Raw genomic sequence first — 20,455 nt, 5'->3', positions numbered from 1 at the left:
CTCGTCTACCCAGGAGTTTTCTTCTCTCGGATATCCTTTCCACTTTACGAGGTATTCGATTCTGGTACTTCGCCTTCTCCCTCTTCCTCTAGGGGCTCTTTCCCTTCGGTCTACTATTTCTTCAACTTCGTACTGTTCTTGTCCGTCTATGAGATCTGGTGGTGGAGCTGCGGGTTGTACTTGGGTTGGAAACTCCGGTGGATGATATGGGGTGAGAAGATTTTCATTGAATCGATCATGGATTTTCCACGCGGAAGGAAGGCGTAACTGGTAAGTGGAGGTGCCATATTTGGCTATTACCTCGAATGGTCCGACGTGCTTGTCTCCTAACTTCTTCATTGGTCGAGGAAGACGTAGGTTCGTGGAGTCCAACCAGACTTTGTCTCCCGGTTGGTACTCTATCGCCATCCGCTGATGCTTGTCATATTGTCGCTTCATGACCTCTGCTGCTTTTTCTAACGCTTTGGCCAGTTTGTTCATGGACCTTTTGTATGTCTGTTACAAATTCCCTGGCGGCAGGGTTTGTTCCCTTCTTTTATCGTGAGTGGTGCAAGATAAGGTTTTTGTCCATGGTTGATCTCAAACTGGTGAGTATCCGGTGGCAGAGTGCTTCTGATTGTTATGTTGGAAGGCCGCAAGCGGTAGCCACTCGCTCCAGTCGTTTTGTCGATGGTTAATGAATATGCGAAGGTATTTCTCAATTTCCTGGTTTGCTCTCTCCATTTGTCCATCGGTTTGTGGATGATATGCCGTGGACAGGTTTCCTTGTATGTGTAGCATCTCATACAATTCCTTCATGAACTTGGAAACGAATTGCGGTCCTCGGTCGGATATCACCTTTTGAGGCATTCCGTGTTTGGCCCATACCTGATCTCTGAGTATTTTGGCCCACCCTGCCGAGGTTAGTTCCGTGGAACATGGTATGAGGATGACTTCTTTTGAGAATCGGTCCACGATCATTAGGATGGCATTGTACCCGTTGGAATCAGGTAATTCGCCGATCATGTCGACCGTGATATGTTCCCAAGGCCGAGAGGGTACGGAATGTGGGTGCAAAGGTGCTCTTTTCTTTTGCGTGCTCGTTTTGGTTCGTTGACAAGCTTCGCATCCTTTTACATATCTTTCTACATCCTGTTTCAGTTTTGGCCACCAATACTCGCGTTGAACGAGTTCTTTGGTTTTTTCAATGCCCGGATGTCCAGCCGTTATATGGTCATGGTGAATAGCAATAAGTTCCCCTCGCAGTTTGGTGTCTCGGGGAACGTATAGTCGTTCATCATAGTACATCAGTCCTTCTTTCTGGGTGATCCCTCGGGGATGGTGAAGGGATGCTTCGATCCCCTTGTCCCATCTGGTTACATCTCGCAACGCCGTTTGTATCTTCTTGTGTATTTCTTCCTCCCCCGGCATGATCATGGCTCGAAACATTTCCGGTTTGAGGATTACCACTTCGTGGTTGTCGTCCCCTCCTTGATTATGGTCTGCCCTTCGGGATAGTAGGTCCGCCTTTTTGTTTGCTGTGCCGGGTTTGTGATGTAATGTGAAATGATACTCGGCCAGCTCTGTTACCCATCTAGCCTGACGACGATTGAGCTTCTGGGGTTTTCGGAAGTATTGTAGATTTTGGTGGTCCGTCCACACCTCAAAGTCTTGGTGCGCTCCCATGAGATAATGCCTCCAGTCTTCTAAGGCAAGCATGATGGCTAGGAGTTCCTTGTCGTATATCTCATAGTTCCGTTCTGTGACCGTTAGGGCTTTGGACAGGAATGCCACCGGTCCTCCACTTCCCTTCTTGTTCTTGTGATAGAACCGCTCCTATCGCTCCTTCGCTTGCATCTGCTTCCACTCGGTACCTTTCTGGTTCAGTTTGGTATGGCCAGTACGACCTCCTCTGCCAGTTTCCTCTTGATCTCCTTGGAAGGCAGGTTTCTTGGGATGTTCCCCATGTCCACTCCACCTTTCCCGTGAGTTGGGTCAGGGGTCATACGTGTTTGCTGTAGTCACGTATGAACCTTCAGGTAGAAGTTGGTGAACCCCAGAAACGACTGTAGTTCTCATTTCTTGGTAGGTTGGGGCCACTCGGTGATTCCTTTGACCTTTACGGGATCCATGCGGATGGATCCTTGACTGATGATCACTCCGAGGTACTCGGTTTCCAAGTACCTCGAATTCACACTTTTCCGCCTTTAGGAAGAGATTATTGGCGCGAAGAATGGTCAGGACCTCTTTCATGACGGCACGGTGCTTGTCTTCGTCCTTGGTGCAGATTAATATGTCATCTAGGTAGATGGTGACGTCTCCTCGTGCAATCTGCTCCTTGAACAAGTCGTTCATCATCCATTGGAACATGGCCGGTGAATTGGTGAGACCGAAGAACATTACTAGTGGTTCAAATAACCCTCGGTTGGTCCGGAAAGCTGCCTTCCACTCATCGTCCTTTTTGATTCGTACGTTGTTGTATCCCCACCTTACGTCTAACTTCGTGAAGTACTTTGCGTCTTTGAGTTGATCCATTAGTTCTCTGATAAGAGGGAGAGGATATTGGTTTTTAATGGTCATCTCGTTTAGCTTCCGGTAATCTTGTACCGGTCTAAGCTTTCCATCCTTCTTTTTGACGAAAAAGAATGGTGACGCCATGGGAGATTTGGATGGTCGAATCCTTCCTGACTCTAGGTTCTCGTCCAGGAATTTATCCAACTCCTCCTGCTCCACTGGGTTAAGGGGATAAACCTTGCAGTCTAGGCTCGCGTTTGCGTTGGGGATTAATTCGATTGCATGATCCCATGGTTTGCGGGGTGGTAGTTCGTCGAAGTTTTCCTTTGCGAACACGTCCCGAAACTCTCGGTAGTGTTCTGGTACTATCTCTTCGAACTGTTTTTGTCTCCTTAGCTTTATTGGCTTTGGCAGGCCAACTCATTCGCCTTGCTTCCCATGGCTCGAATGTGAAAGGCTTCCTTGAAATCTATGACAAGGATAGTATCCCCTTCTTCTACTTCAGTTCCCCAGGCTTGTTCGGGGTCTTCCTCAGGTAGTAGGAAGGGTACCTTGCGGCACGAACAACGGGCTAGGGTTACTGCTCCCGTTTTCCAGTCTATTATGGGATTGTGCCATTTGAGCCAGTCATGTCCTAGGAATAGAGGTACATTTCCTAGATCGACAACTGTGAGGTCGATCTTCTTGTGATGATCTCCGATGGTCATTCGGAGTTCTATGACTTCGGTGATATCCCCTCCTTTGTTTCTGCTGCCGTCCTGCAGTTGTATACTGCCTGCGCTTTGGGTAGTTTTACCATGTTCATTTGGTGTTCTTGCATGAACGTTCGGTTTATGCAGCTCCCAGTGCATCTGCTGTCGACTAGAGCGTCGACTGCTCGCACCTGACCTGGTGTCTAGGGTTTCGAGCTGTATGCGGATGTTGACGCTCCTTCCTTTGCCTCCTCGGATATATTGTGGGGGAATACGCAGGTCCTGCATGTTTTGCAGACACTGTTCTCGTTGGCGATAAGTTTCTTTTGAGGATCCGATGAGATCTAGAACGAGATCTTCATCTACCTCTACGAGGCGTCTAGGGGTGTACCCACATTCGGAGGGTTGCAAGCCTCCCGTCCATTGTCTTTTCTTGTCTCATCTTTCTCCTTACCCATTCTGCGCTATGGGGCTTGAGCCATCCTTTGTCCCACTTGTCATCGTAATATTCCTCTTCTAGCTCTGTCACTTCATAGTCTTCTGGGTACTCCTCGGTGTGGATCACCGGGTCTTCCCCTCGTGACTTGAGGCTTTGTTGATAGCTGTAGTCGTCTTCCTTATCAGGCACTTCTTCGAGAGAAACGGTCTTTTTATTACGAATAGGGGTTTCACATAATGGTCCCACCGACCCGCCCACCGGGGAACACGAGCCCCTGGTGCCATTATGTGTTAGCGACGAGGAAGGAAGACGCACCGTGATCAGAGGTGGATAAATGATGTCCCCGGTTGTCTTGACTGTTGTTTGCGGGGCGGCGGTTTTCTTGTTGGGGAGTCGTGTTCCCTTTTGCGGCTCCGTCGTGTCGGGGTAGTTGGCCGCATAGGGCAGGTGCGTACTTTCCGCCTTCGGGCAGGGTCCTGCATCGTTCCTCTCCCGCCTGGAGGTACCCCTCGCCCACTCCTAGCTCGGCCGCTCTTCCTCCGTTTTCTGCGCCGGTACCTACCCGCCACGGAGCGATGTTGTCCTTGATCCCGTGTTTCCCGCTGCCTTGCGCAGCATGCGCCGCTTGTGCTTTCGCACCAGTGGCCAAGGAGCTTGAGTGGGGGTCTTCTTCGAGCACGGTGGTAATCCCCTGTACACCGTTCTTTTTATGCGACTGAGTAATTTCATTTTGCGAATGCGGAAAGATTTGATCATTGCCTTGAGGTACTACATGCGGTACATTAGTCCAACCGGCGGAGTTCTGTGACGCACCACTAAATGAAATTATGTCCTTTGCCGACACGCGTTTGTCGCTTACACTGCCGGCTCGTCTTTTACCTCCTCGATCTTCGATGTGGAGGCTTCTGCTTCTTCCTCTTTGACCACCTGCTGATACATTGCGCAGATTTGAGCTCGGGAGAACTTGGGTTGGTGCTTGACGAGCCAAGTTCCTTCGTCCTTGGGGCACTTGTTGTCCTGCTTCCGATGGCCCTTGTGGCCACAGCGGAAGCATCGCCCTTCCTTGCGGAGACGATCTATCTCCATGGGTTGACCTTGGCCCCCATACGTGGTTCCTGTTCCCGTCTTCTTGTCACCCTGGGAATTCCCGGAACTTCCGGCTTTTCCTGTTCCCTTGTTCTGCTGTCCCTGTGCTCCTTGACTCCTGCCTGTGTCTTCCGCTAGTCCCACGCAGTAGTTATAGTCCATTTGTTCCACCTGGAACTTCCATTCTGCATAGGTGCATGGTAGCGTGGTTCCGGTGGCGTGTATGGCCGTCTTGACGTTCTTTCGGATAGCCGGTTTGAGTATTTCGATCATATACTCCTCGTTGTGACGCTTTCCAGACTCTTTGGCTAATCGTTCGAAATCTCAGAAGAATTCTTTAGCCGATTTGTAGGTGTTCTGTCGGATGCGCTTGAACTCTTGTAGTTTGAGTTCTACCTCCGCATCAGTACGGAATTGGTCTTCGATTATTTGTCTGAACGTCTGCCATGCTGGATACCGCAGGTAACCGCACGTTTCATCATAGTATTCATCCCTTGCGTGGTTCCACCAATGTAATGCTTTGTCAGCAAGTCGGAATGTGCAGAAGACTACCCGGTTCGGGCTTTGTCCATGCATATTCATGGTGAATTGTTGTGGGAAAACGTTGAAGTAATCCTCGCACTGGTTCAGGAACCAATCCACATCGCTGGATTCCCCTTTGAACTTCTCCGGGGGTTCCACTAGCTGCGGTTTCACTTGTCCCCAGGGATTCGTGTTTGCTACTCCGACAATGAATGGAGGCGGCGTATTTGGTGGTTGTACAGGGTCTGCGGGGATAGGAATTGCCGTGGGTCTTGGTAGGGATCGTAATGCAGGGTTATGATGAGGGGATAGGGGTCCTTGCGGTGCAGGGGCTGGGGCCACGGGGACTACTGTGGCTGCGGCAGCTGCTGCACCTGCACTCCCTGGTGTTCCTGCCACTGCGAATAGCTGGCTAGGGTCAACGTACCCTGTCCTTCTGAGGATGGATAGGTGGCTTAAGTCCACCGTGCTTCCACTCGACGTTTCTGATGGTGCGGGCACCTGGTACTGTTCTCTGGGATCCGTGTAATCGTCCGGGTGTACTTGGTTCCATAGCGTGTTGGTATGGAAAATCGTCTCGTGGTACAATACCTGTCCACCGACCTGATTGTTTCGATTGTTTTGGAAGTATCTGCCTTGAGGGGAGCTGTTCCACGAGAGTTCTCATGGTAGCTTCTTTTCTGTCCAATGGAGCATTTCCAAATAAGTCATATTTTCCAGCTCGGCCTCAGTAGGTTTCCGAGCTAGATCCTTCCACGAACTCTGGGATAATGTCCTCTTCACCATACTCTCCGACCCTATGCTGCTGCCGTAGATCGAAGTCCGCCCTATTCCAGGGTTCTCGTAAATTTCTCCTTCTTCTAAGCCCGATTGGTCGGACTCGCTCAAAAGGCTCCGTGCTTCCTGTGACGATTCGGTTCCAGTTTCGAATGATTCTTGCCCACTCATTGACCCTGAGAATGACCTGATCGAAGTCTGGTCTTCTGGGTCGGTCCCATACCCATGGGGCAATGAAAGGGATGGGGGCTGCGAGAGGGTGTTCTGCGGCAAGGGGGTAGATGGCATAGGGGGTGACAGAGGAAGGGGGTTCGATTCCTTGGTACATGAGCCATGCGTCTGCGTGGTCCTGTACTTGTCGACATACATCGCAGCTGGCGTCGGCGTCGTATGTGGGCTCACATCGGTCGAGCTCGGTAACTGCCTCCCCCGCCCTATCATTGAGGATGATTGGGGTGTTTGGTCGTGTGGCAAGGGTGAGGTAGCTTCCTTCATTCTCAGAGGAGTTGCTGTGGGCATAGTGGAGGCCCCACGTTTCTCCTCTTGAGTCCAGCCTTGGAGGGGACCAGTTGTTGCGTGGCCCTGGGAGCTCGTCGCTGTCACTGTCCTCTTCTGCATCGCTGCTTTCTTCATTTGAACAGCTTCTAGTTCCATCTTCAGCCTCTCCTCTTTCTCCCAGATGATGTCTAAGCCCCCTTTGATAGAGGCGGTGTCTGTCTGAATCATATCCAGGGTTGGCAGCTGAGTTTTCGGTTGAGGTTGGGGAGGGGGTGCTCCAGGGATCGCTTTCCCCTTCGCTTTCTTCCTCGGTAATGGGAGTGAGAACACGCTGGTCCACCCCTTGCTCGTAGATTCCTTGCTCTTCTTCTTCTTCAACGACCAGGCCTCTTTGTGTGGGCCATCCTTCCACCTCGGAGTTGGACTCGCTGGACTCATCTGAGTCGGAGTCTGCTTCTGTGATCCACTCATCGTCATTGATGAAGATGAAGTGGATAGTGGATTAAGGTCTGTCGTCGACATAGTCGGGAGGGGGTGTGTTCGGTCGTCTAACCTCCGGGTTGGGGGTTTCGACAGGGAGAGTTTCTTCGGAGACTGGCTCCTGGTTTCGTCTGTATTCATATCCATATAGGAATGCGAGATAGGCTACAGCAATAAAGCCTTGTAGTCCAAAGAGGTCGGTGAGATATTGTTCAACGGGGTTCATTCGTTACTGTTCATCAACGTGGTTGTTGATGAAGAGTAAGAAAGTCTCGAACTAATTGTTAGCGACCGATTACACAAACAAGATCAAACAACTAGGCGTGACTTGCACTTCGGTCAGGCGCCTTATGTTGCTTGCAGGTTTATGTGCAGGGAGCTATCGCTTAGTTGAGCGAGAGTGAGTGCAGACTAAGTTATCGGGTGAATAAACTTTAGTTCGAGACTGAGGTTTAAGACCTGCAGTCGAGCTACTTAAATACAGTTTGGGTCGTGCTAAATATACTACAAGTGTCTGCAACGGTACGGTAGACGTACTGTACCCTCATGGTAGAATGCGATCAAGTCCGGAGAATTGGCATAGCGAGATTACGAGAGAGCCGATAAGATAAGATAAAGCACGAAATCGTAATAGCATGTCTGTCAGGTACAGTGCTGTGACTAAGTCCTGTTTAGAATCCCATTGCTTCTCATGCCATAAGTTATATCCCATATCATTGCACCACATAGCATTAGTGTCGACACGTAGTTTTAGTCTGCTCACTCACTATATCTCAGTAGGTGTGTAAGACATGTTAGATTGCAAAATTACATACATAAATAGGCTGCAGTTGCAACAACGGAAAACCTGATAATCTCTGTGATATGTGTAACCTCACTCAGGAGCTCAACACTCGCTACTGGACTTGAAGAGCCAAAATCTCCTGAGAAAATTGCAGTAATCCCTCCTCTTCCTCTAACAACAGCAACAAGTCGAAGGGTTCTAACTCTTTGTCTTCCAACTCCAACTCCACAGGCCAAAAGTCCTCTAATTCAGACCCCACAGGATCATCTTCATCCTCTAACAACTCTTCTCTCTCTTCCAACCCTAAGCCCTATGCTGACAAGCTAGGCAAGGATGGCCACCTTACTCAAGAAGAAAAGGACCACCATCAGAAGAATAACCTCTGCATGTTCTGTGGAGGTAAGCACAAAACTGAAGATTGTAACAAGTGCAAAGCCACAGCCTCCACTAGTGGTCATGCTGCTGCCGTTTCTTCTACTCCTGAACCCTCTGCCTCTATTGAGCTGGTCCCATCAGAATCAGAAAACTAGAGAGCAACCCTGTATCCTCTGCACTAGGACAGGGTTGCATTGACTGTCATTGTGCATTGGAGATCATAACCCTCAATGCTGTTGTGACTGCAGCCTATTTACACATGTAATTTTGCAATCTAACATGTCTTACATGTATACTGAGATATAGTGAGTGAGTGGACTAAAACTACATGTCGACACTAATGCTACACGGTGCAATGATATGGGATATAACTTATGGCATAAGAAGCAATGGGATTCTAAACAGGACTTAGTCACAGCACTGTACCTGACAGACATGCATGATGAGAAGGCCAAACCCTATACCCAATGCATTATGCTCTAACTTACAAGCACACTCATGGGAGCTAGATAAAACCTTGAAGATTGCATTGACACTGAGAAATACTTAGCATGCTTGCTAACTGTGACATGCCATACCTGAAAATCCAGGGAAATCCTTAAGTGAGATGACAGATATCACCAGCACGAACTTGGGCAAGGGGTTTTGGCCGAAGTCCACAAGCCCACGTTCCATTGTTCTGAGTACCATTGTTCGAAGACTCACTTGTTGCCATGTCTACAAGAAGCCTCTGTGAATCCAAGAAAGAAGTCTTGAAAGATATATGCCAGAACTGATAGTTTCATATGCCTAGACCTGTCAGTCATTAGAGAACAAGCCCACTGGTGTCAGGAGAGGACCTCTTGGCATGCATTTAGTGAGCTCACTATAGAAATGGGACTAAAACTGGGAAGTCCAAGTCAGATGCTCAGTAAGGCAGCGGTGGCAACATGCTACACACATAGGAGTCTGGGTACTGCATGGTGTTTGTAATTCTAATTTCCCTGTAGTATAAGTAGACTGGTTACAGTAGGTAGAAGCCAAGTTTTGAGCCCCTGAGTTCCAGTGCATGTGTTGAAGGTGGTGCTGTGGCAAAGGATCAGTTTGTGACTTTGAGCTTTGCATAGAGTTAGTGAGCTCACTCAGAGAAATACAAGAGACTCTTGAGAAAAGACTTTTTGTGCACTTAGTTCCAAGAGAATAAGAATCAGTGAAGCTGCTCTGTTCCATTGAGTGTTGATAAGTCCATTTGGAGTATGTTCTGAAGAAAAAAACCAAAATCTGTCCTGTCCTGTCCTGTCTGTTCTGCATCAGTTCTGTTTTGAGTTTCCATTTTCTGAATCTGTTTCCAAGCACTTCTGAAGTGTTCTTGAGTCGAGATCATCTGCTGGAGTTAGTTGGAGGACCCCTACACACAGTTGTGTAGCAAGTGGGCTAAGTCAGTGCTTGCCTGTGGTGTTCTTTTAGCAAGCTCACTAAAGTTTCGGCATGTATTGCCTCTGTTTCTGTCAGGATCAGTGTCCCTTGTGTATTTTAACTCAAATCTGCCTTGAAGGTTGCATTGCACCAGTGAATGACCTTCCTGTAAAAAGTTCCTAGACTTAGGAATTCATTAGAGAAAGCTTAGCTCCATTAGAAGCATCGAGAACCAGAGAAACTCTTAGAGATATTGAAGTATAGTTGGATCACATTAGAAATAATTGCTCTCCCTAGAACTTATGAGGGTGATTGTAGTTTGTGTAGTTGTGTGAGTGTGTGTGTGGGTTTTTGAGGTTTGCCTTCTAGCCTGCTCACTATTCCACAGGTGCCCACAGCCAGCCTCTTCAATGCTGCTGCTCTTTCTAACCATTCTCTAACTGTCTCACTCTTTTCTGAAGTTGGCTCTGGATTGGAGTCCGACGGCTCACACATTTCCATTATCCTTCACTTTCTTGCTCTCATTGATTCTGGCTCTAGCCACTGCTTTGTTGATTCAAAGTATGTTGAGGATCACAATCTCCCTACCAAATCCATTACTCCTGTCCAACTTCAGCTTCTTGATGGCTCTGTCAGATCTCATATCTCTCAATCTATTTCCTTTCCAATCTGTTTCCCTTTTGGAGACATTCTTCCTATTGACTTCTATGTCACTCATCTAGATTCATCTTGTAATGTTGTTCTGGGATACAACTGGCTCTCTTGCTACAATCCATTGATTGACTGGGTAAAGCACAGTATCACTTTCTGTTCTCCATTATCAGCTGTTTCTTATTCAAGTGCTTCCATGGCTGCTGACACATATGTGCCAGTCTGCTTGGACTCTTCCAGTCCAATCTAACTATCCCAATCATCTTCCACTCCAAAATTGAGATCCTGATGGGCTCCACTGCCTTATGAGCCTATATATTCCTATTCTACCATTCCCTCCTTTGGTGCTTCAGCTGGCCTCAAGATATCTACTATTTCAGCTGCCGCTTTTGTCTGAGCTTGTGCAGAAGAAGGGGCTCAGCAGTTTACATTGCAGCCTTCTATGCCTAGTGTTAGTGGCAAAGCTACCTCCATGACTTCTGTCAATTTGACCGATGCCCCACCAGAGTACCATGAATTTGCTGATGTATTCAGTGATTCCCTCTCTGAAAAACTCTCTGAGCATTGCCCCTATGACCTCAAGATCAATATTGAGGAAGGTTCCTCGCCTCCACTCAGTCCCATTTATTCTCTTTCCAAATCTGAACTAAAAGCCTTATGCAAGTTTATTGACAATAACATCTGTAATGGTTTCATCACTCCTTCCCATTCTCCACATGGAGCTCTGGTACTGTTTGTCAAGAAGAAGACCAATGAACTTAGACTCTGTGTAGATTATCATGGCCTCAATAAAATCTCTAAAAAAGACCATTACTCTCTGCCCCTTATTTCTGACCTCCTTGACTCCGTGCATTCTGCTTGTCTCTACACCAAACTAGACCTTCATCATGCCTACCATCTTGTCCACATAGCTGAGAGTGATGAATGGAAAACTGCATTTCAGACCTGCTATGGCTCCTTTGAATGGCATATCATGCCATTTGGCCTTACCAATGCCCCTACAGCTTTCCAACACTTTGTCAATGACATCTTTTCTGATATGCTCAATGTATCCATCATCATATACCTTAATGACATCCTTATCTACTCTGACAATCCCAAAGAACACTGAAAACACATACACAAAGTTCTATGCAGACTCCAAGCCAATGGTCTCTACTGCAAGGGTTCAAAGTGCAAGTTCCATCAGGACTCCATTGAATATCTTGGTTACATCCTCTCACCTGAAGGCTTACACATGTCCAAAGATAAGGTCAAAGCTATTACTGACTGGCCAGTTCTGCAGAAAGTCAAGGATATTCAATCATTCCTTGGCTTTGCTAATTTCTACTGCTGTTTCATTCATAAGTACAGTGAGATCATCCTGCCCTTAACACGACTCACTCACAAGGGTATTCTGTGGAAATTCAATGATGAATACCTATCCATTTTCAACGAGTTAAAGCAGGCCTTTACTCATGCACCTATTCTTACCCACTGGCTTCCCGACCATCAATTGGCTGTGGAAACTGACACTTCTGACTATGCTATTGCTGCCATCTTATTCATATACCTTGATGATGGTGAGATCCATCCCATATCCTTCTTGTCCTAGAGTCTCCACAGCACCAAACTCAACTATGATATGCACAATAAAGAGCTTCTAGCCATTTTTGAAGCTTTCAAATATTGGTGTCATTACCTCAAAGGCTCCATGGAAGCCATTGACATTGTTACTGACCATAAAAACCTTGAATACTTCTCTACTACCAAGGTTCTTACTCAACGTCAAGTGTGCTGGTCCAATTCCTCTCCCAATTCAACCTTGTGGTTCAGTTCTGACTGGGTAAATTTGGTGGAAAACCGGATGCCCTTACTAGACAATGGGACATCTACCCTAAAGAGGGGGATAGCCAATATGCTTAAGTCAACCCTCACAATTTCTGACCCATTTTCACTCAAGAACAACTCTCCACTTCCTTCCACGCTACATTCCTTGAAGGCCCTGTCTTATGCAGTAGTGCTATCATGGATATTGACAAGCTTCACTCCAATATCAAGAATGCACAGCCATCAGATTCCACTGCCGCTGAAGGCCTTTGACTCACATCCTCTCCTTCCAACCCCTCTCAGTGGTCCATGGATGAATCAGGACTACTATGTCTTGACAGTCACATCTATGTCCCAGATTCCAATGATCTCCATCTTTATGTCCTCCAAAACAATCATGACCACATCTTAGCAGGTCATTTCGGTCAAAACCAGACCCTTGAACTTGTCCAACAGAATTACACCTGGCCACAGATGCATGAATTTGTTCGCCACTATGTTAAATCTTGCACAACCTGTGGATGTAACAAAACACCTAGACACTGTCCTTTTGGCTTACTCAAACCTCTGCCAGTCCTGGAGCATCTGTGGGATTCCATAGAAATGGACTTCATCAAACAACTACCGGATTCCAACAGATTCACTGCTATTCTCATAGTGGTCGACTGCAAGGAAGCAAGCAATCTTCATCCTCACTCACAACACCATCAACTCTGATGAGTTTGCCTGGTTATTCATCACCCATGTGTTCACTAAGCATGGTGTTCCCAATCATATAACCTCTGACTGTGGCTCTGAATTTGTCTCCCAGTTCACATGTGCCCTCGCTAAAGCTTTAGATATGGAACTTCACTTCACTTCTGGATATCACCCAGAGGCCAATGGACAAACTGAATGCACTAACCAAACTCTGGAACAGTACATTCACATCTACTGCTCTTACCAACAAGACAATTGAGACATCTTACTACCCATTGCTGAGTTTGCCTACAACAACACTCCCAATGTCTCCACCGGAATCTCCTCATTCTTCACTAACAAAGGCTATCATCCCAACATCACCATACACTCTGAATGCAATATCGCCTCTGCCCAGGCCCATGACTTCATTGTTAACCTTGACAAACTTCACCAATTCCTTTGAGATGAGATCACTCATGCTCAGTCTCACTACAAATTCCAAGTGGATAAGTGACCATTCCTGGCTCCTGACTTCAAAGTAGGTGACAAAGTCTACCTCAGTTCTAAACACATCAGAACTACTTGCCCTACTGTGAAATTTGCTGAAAAATTCCTAAGACCATTTGACATCATTGCTCAGCCTGAATCCCATTCCTTCACTCTCAAACTCCCATTGGACCTCTGTTCTATTCATCCCATATTCCACATCTCCCAACTCGAACCCATGGAGACCAACACTATCCCTAACTGTACCCAACCTCCTCCACCTCCAGTCAAAGTTGACAGTGAAGAACAGTACAAGATTGCGCAAATTCTCAACTCAAAGCTTGATCGTCAGTTCTGTTGTCCACTCCTATACTGAGTTCAATGGTTGGGTTATGAAGGTACTGATGAAGAGTTTGCCTGGATCCCTGCCACAGAATTCTCTGCAGACGAATACATCAAAGATTTCCACTGTCATTACCCAGACAAACCAGGTCCACTATCCAAAGCCACTATCTGCAAAGTCTCCCTAAAACCCTCAACCCTTACTTCTTGAACTATCCCTAACTTATCAGCTCCCTATGGTTTCCACTCCTTGAATTTCAAATCAAATCCTGGAAAACTATTGCAAATTACTTTCCTAATCAGGAACAGAACCTATCAGACACCTATTTCTTGGTTTTTCCTTCCTCTCAATCACTCCAGTATTTAAGTTAAGATATATATATTATTGCCCATTGGGGCCCATGCTTTCAAAATCTGTGTACAAAAAAATGTTCCAGAAAAATAATCAAAGTTCAAAAAAGTGTTTAGGAGTCCGCAGGCACCAAATCCCCCATCACTATGTCTTCTTCCTCTTCATCCACCTTATCCTCCTCACCATCCTTTTTCTTGTTGCTCATCACAATCAGCTCCAACTCGTCTAACTCTGGGATCCCCATGAAATGTGCTCCTGGCAGCATTTCTGGCAGTTTCTTCTCCTTCTCATCCCACTCCCCATTGGAATGCTCTACCAAAAATCCCTCCGCATGCTTCAAATAAACTTTCCACATTGCTCATTTGCCCTGACAGCTCCCACGCTCATAAAACCTTCATCTCATATCCAAAAACCTTTCCCTAGCTGTAACGCACATGCCAATTCAACTCCAACAACCCGCATTTCAGAATCCTACAGATTCCAATTCCCAGTTTTCTATTTTGTATTCCATTTTATATTTCATCTCTCCATTTTAATTTATCAATAGCCTGATGTTGGTAGCGAATATGTCATTGGACTCCATTGGTTACTGACCAGTAGATTACAACCTCTGACCACCCTAGAATGTAGACTACTGCCAGTAGGAACTAGATCGGACTCCTAACTAGTATATAAGACTTAGAATTACACTGTAGATACTCAGTTCGAATATCAACTTGATTCAGCCCAATTCTCTCTCTTTCTCTCTGACTCTTAAGTCTAATCTCTTGTTCTCCAGTCCATGGAACTCTGATCCACTGGACTTATCTCTTACCTCATCTCTGACACTCCACAGACTTCCATCCATAATCATCTTAGGGCTTCAGCTCAGGGGTGACATTGCTAATAGCTTCGCCTATGCCTGATGCATTCCATGGCTTTCCACTACATGCAACTTCTGCTGCATTCCTATTGGCACGATCCTAACACTAGCCTCCAAGGCTTTTTCCAGACCATCCTCCTCATAATACCTGTGCCAGAACTCAATGTTCACCAGTTCAAAGGGATTGCTACCATCAAATGTTTCAGGACCTGTTACATGTGCATACCAAACCTGTGTGACATCTTGATCAAAGCACATATGCATTGCCTTCTGTAGGGCCTCCATGTTGATGTTCTTGAGCTTTTCAAGCTCAACCTTCAATGACTAGATCTCTTGCCTATACTTCTCTGGGATGAAATCCCATGGGTACTCCAGTTCATTGCCTGAATGAAAATCATCAACTAAGTCATCGATGTGGCTCCTGAGGACATCCACCTTTCCTTCTACCCTCTCCAAACTCTCCTCAAACTCATCCATCTTCTCATATATCTTTTGCAAGAGGTCTAAGACCTCACTGTATCCTGCAGATCCTGATCCCTTGCCTTGATTAAACACACACTTAGTCTTCTTCAACTTGCACTGCTCACAAGTATGACTGCTCCTAATAAAACATTTGATGCCATCCACCTTGCAATACCCACAGTGCTCTACACAACAAGCCAGCAAACCTCCAGAACCCATAGAAAACATACCATTGTCCTTATATTCCTCATCATCAGCCTGCATCTCAGGCTCAGTTTTCAATTTCTTCAAGAGCCTCTCCGATGGCCTCACAGCATCCTCACCCTCACTCAGTACCACCTCACTAGACTTCACCTTCCTCTTCTTCAATCCCCCCGTGGTCTCCAAATCACCTGTAGTCTTAGTAATGAGACTTCCACCCTTGCTGTAGCAAGGAAAACCCATTAAATTATTTCCCATTGTAGCAAGGCTCTCTGCATTGAGGCAAAAGCCTTAATACACATCACTAATGAGTGGGCTGTTGCTGAAGAGTTATAAATGTGTCAGCAGGCCTAGACATTGTTCACCGATATCCTGCTTGACATCCAATGCTCACCAATGCCTTGCTCAACATCTGATGCCCAAAATGGAATAATCTATATAGCCTATATCCTACAGACCACTAATACAAGCAGACTACATTATGAATCATTATCTATTGTCAGAGGGTGTATTAGACTGTAAATCATTAGAGCCTTCATTGTTGTCGCTTTTCTCAGAGCTGAACAGCTCCACCCCAGTGTCTGTCTCCCAACTAGCCTCCCAGTTATTTCTCCTACCCCACAGGACCTCGAAAGCCTCTCTCATCCTTTCTCTATACATCACCTGCTTCTGTGCAAATGCTCGTCTTCCTCTTCATACTTCCTCAGCTACAGGCATGTCAGCTTGAATTGCATGTGCACACCACTCCTCTGCCTCAAATTGCAATGACAGTGATGTATGCTTCATCTCCTTGCATAAAATATTCACTTCTTCACACCAGCATGCCTTCTGGGCCAGCGCCTTTGCCCATTCTACTCAGACCACTGCAAACATTGTTAACTCTTAACACAAACCACAACACTTGCACACATACACTTATGAATACCACCATCAACCTCACAGCCTGGACCTCCAAGCACTGTCCATATCCAAGATAGTTTGGAGGGCTTATCTCTTACCACAGGTCCTCCTTGAGACTGTCAACTACCCATCTTTCCCAGTCATTTAGTTGCCTTCACATCATGCTCTTGTATTTGCACTGCAGTTATGTCTTCCTGCACCAACACTCTAAATTGACCATGGGCCTCTTCACCACATAGTCAAGCCATCGCCTCTCTGCTGCATCTGTACCTCACAGCTGCTGCATCAATATGGTCTGAAACAGTGTTGATGATTGTCCTCACTCTTGTCGACATCTGCTGGCCAAAGACATTCACATTTCTGTACCAGATGAGGTGCTGCTGGTGATGAACCTATAGACTCCCATGGGTGGAAACACAAAACCTAGGTGCGGTATGTGCTAACAGACACAGAATCTGAAGGATGGTTCTAGTGAGTCTAGTTGGGCACCTCTGTGTGGTGACTAAAGCCTCCTAAGTTCAGAAAGGTAAAGAAATCTCTCTACTGATAGTGTAGAGAGTGGTAGTGAACTATAAAATTCACAAGAAGGGAAGTAATTGAGAAAGGGATCCTAGAGGTGGCCCTAAAGACTAATCAGTAAGTGTACAAGGACTATACCTTGTTCTTATTGCAACTCTGGCTGCAAATGCAATGAATGAGAGCTCTAAAGAAACTATCCAAGTTCTAGCTGTGAACTTAGAGGCAGTAGCAAATTATTTAACTCATGTGGTATGGTTGAGTCAAGGTAATGAGGATCAGTCTGATACTCAATGAGACTTTCTCTGGCTGTGAGAAAGCGAAGATGTTGGTGGGATTGATGAAGATGCTGTCTCCTAGCTGCAGAAACAAGTGAATTTTTTTGCATAGCAAAGCAATAAAAGAGTCTCCTAGTGGCAGGACTCCTTGATACTTTGCGTAGAAGGTAGGAATGGGTTGTAAGCATAAGTAACCATTGAAGGTTCACTGTTGTTTAGAGAAATAAAGGTTCAAGACAAAGTTCTAGCAGCAAAATGTCTTTATTGTGCTACTTCAAGGGTGTATCGTATATGGTGTAGGTGTTAGGGATCAAAGGTAAGTGTAGAGTAAAATCTGGGGTCTTCCTGATTCACTGCCCTTAGGCTACCAACTTGTGAACTTAAATACTTGCTACACTGGCTAACTAAGCTACCTTACTCTAGCACTAATATTACTATAGCATAGATTATTCAAGCACTTACTTATCAAAGGTTGGTAATTATGCACAGTTACTGTGCCTAAGGCTATACTAATGTGACTAAGAGTCCTCACTAACCAGCTCTCCAATAATTTGATGAATAATTCTCTATGACTATGGCTGACTTGCCATAGTTTTAGCTACGTGACATGTTTTGCAAGGCTGTGCATGGATAATTCATGACTGCAGGGGGTTTTCACATGGGGTGGCAGTGCTGAGTCTTGTCACAGATATTCCATTTATTTCTTTTATCTTGACTATATTTCTCCTAAGTACCTTACTGACTCATATTCGCTTAGTACCACATCCCACAGATGTCACATTTACACTTCTATTTGGACCAAGGTGCCAGCTCATCATATGATTCACAGACCTATTAAGTACCATTTTTGGACACTCTGTCTTGTATTTAAGTAGACCAAGCTGTGGCCTTAAGCCCCAGCTTTGGCTAAGGTCTATATACCTAGTTATCGACTCCATCCGCCTCACCTAGGCTGTCTAAGTCATCTGCTAAAAGACTACTTGCGCCTGCTCATTGTACACTTGACCAAAGTGTGAGTCACATCACGAGTTTGACCTTGTTTGTCATACTAGTGGGTTATATTCAGCTAAAGCTTCTCTCAAGGGCCTTCATTGTCAACCACAACAGTGAACATCACCCATGAGCAGTACATCGTCTAACACCTTTAACGTCTTCGCTGGTTTCTTAACCGCCATCCTCATCCTGGTATTCTGTTTCCTGTATGGATACCTCCGATATAAGTGATGACACCACACCAGAGTCCTGCAGACCCCCGCTCCCAGGAGAGTATACTACGGGCTTGATGGACAACCCAGATGCACCCCATTCCATTATCGAAACACCAGTACCTTCTGATTCTGACACAGCACTTCAGCGTCAAGGGATGAGAACGTCCGCACCGACATCCCAGTCGAGCGAGGCGAAGAAGACATGGAAGGAGAGGTTCGGGTTGGCGGAGTTGAAGAGCAAGATGATGCTGACAGAAGAGAGCAGCGGGTCCTCACAGATGGGATTCTTTGGGCATCTGTGGACCCCTCAGATGAAGAATACAGGATCGCTGAAACAAGGGTCGACCCAAGCACAGGAGGAACTATCGTCGGCCCAGGAACTCATCCCCATTTCACCTGCCTCTACATCAGCACCAGCAGCAGAGAAGAAACTTTTATGGCCTACCACGGATTCCCCCTCTGTGCCCCAGATCCAGATGAGGTCCCCGAGCCAGAAGAGTTTGATGCCTACCAGCATGACTGGGCACTCATGGATGCATGGCACCAAGCCAACCGGCTCCCCCCACTCAAGGACAGGAAGATACCAGAGTTTGACCTCCAGTATCCAGACTCACCCACTATCCCCAGCTTCCCGGATCTCAGCCTCACTACTGGAAGAAGCAATGCCATGACAAGAGGAGAAGACATGAGACCTGACCCCCAAGACACCTCCAGCTCGGACCCATATGACTCATGGGTCACCGATGATGAGGAACATAACTCCCACCCAATTTGAAATGAGCTTGCCAACCACCATCTTAGCCCATATGGAGAGTGCCGCGGAGACCTATGCTGCCAGCTTCAAGCCATTGCTGAGGACCGAAGAAGGGATTAGGAGACTCCAGAACCCCTCGTACCCTATGTCAGGTGGACCCTTGGAGAATACGGAGAAGAGCCAGAACTGGCCAACTTCTTCTTCCATTGACCTGTCCATTCAGAGTGGGACATACTATACAGAAGGTTCCAGGACTTTGCCCGGGGGATACGAAATAGGAACTGGGCCCTCGCTAGAAGGGGAGGTGCCCACGTACCAGAGGGACAAGAATTCCCCATACTACCATGACCCAAAGACCAGCCCCTCTATTTCTGGCCTAGAAATACTGAGACCACCTGCTGGAACCACCTCTTTCCATGGGAGCATGCCCATATCACCAACTTCTGCTACTGGTTCCAGGGGCCCAATACCGAAGAATCTACACCCTACCCCAGATCAACCCCCGAACCCCGCCATGACAAAGGCAGTGACTGAGATGGATTGGGAGGAGCTTCTGGAATGGCAGGAGGGATCCCTGGCCAATGAGGGGTCATAGATCACCACGGAAGCTGCTAAATTAATGTACCAACCACAGCTGCCAGAAATGGTCAGAAATGCTATATATGAAGATGAAGTACACTATCATGCTGCAAAGTTATGGAACCAGTTGCATAACGACCAAGCAGACATCCTACAACCCTTTGAACAACAAAGTTATCCACTGTATCACTGGGCAATCATCCCCAAGGAACTGAGTCCGACCCGACTGAGCCTACCCCCGGGGAGTAGGCTCCAGGGGGGCATGCCAACAGAAGAAGAAGAATCGGAAACTAATGCTGATCAACCTTCCCAGCATGCCAAGAAGAAGGCCCACCCGAGTCATAAACCCCCTCCTCCTCTGTCTCCCCCATCGCTGCCATATAACCCACACCACGACTACGAACTATGGTCATTGCCAGAGTTGGTGGACCTGGAATTACCCCCCAAATCACCAGGACCTCCACCAGATAGCCCTGAACCATGGGAGTTAGAAGGAAGCGAACTTCCTTGGGGGACAGTTAGGCCCAAAATGATGAAGACTCTGGCACCTTTTTCTGGAGCTTTTAGTGATGTAAAAAGATTCTTGTCTGGATGCGAAGACTACTTCACCATCTTTCCCAGGGAATTCCCAATGAGCAAAAGAGGGTACACCCCGTCCAGGGTGGTATTCGCCACCTCCCTGCTTGAAGGAAAGGCACTAGAGTGGTGGGTCCAGAAGAAGGGACATCTGTACGATGCCGCTTGCTGACACACCTGGTACCCTACTTGGCCTAGTTTCGATGTGGACTTCAGAGAGAGGTTCAGGGAAGCCACAGAGATCAAACTAAAATGGA

At 46.8% G+C, this 20,455-nt stretch overlaps 1 protein-coding gene across 1 annotated transcript; it reads left to right on the top strand.

Moving 5' to 3' along the window:
- Positions 1-18,200: 18,200 nt before the first annotated feature.
- EV420DRAFT_1487239 (uncharacterized protein) lies at positions 18,201-19,638 on the top strand (the record flags this gene model as incomplete). Its single annotated transcript, XM_060470497.1, has 3 exons — positions 18,201-18,301; positions 18,428-19,025; positions 19,102-19,638. The coding sequence occupies 3 exons, from the start codon at positions 18,201-18,203 to the stop codon at positions 19,636-19,638; spliced, it is 1,236 nt and encodes a 411-aa protein (XP_060322483.1).
- Between the last annotated feature and the right edge of the window lie 817 nt (positions 19,639-20,455).

Source organism: Desarmillaria tabescens, assembly GCF_030435595.1.
Source record: "Desarmillaria tabescens strain CCBAS 213 chromosome Unknown EV420scaffold_116, whole genome shotgun sequence".
Classification (NCBI taxonomy): domain Eukaryota; kingdom Fungi; phylum Basidiomycota; class Agaricomycetes; order Agaricales; family Physalacriaceae; genus Desarmillaria; species Desarmillaria tabescens.
The sequence above is the reverse complement of the archived record's forward strand: the minus strand, read 5'-3'. Positions and strand labels throughout refer to the sequence as shown.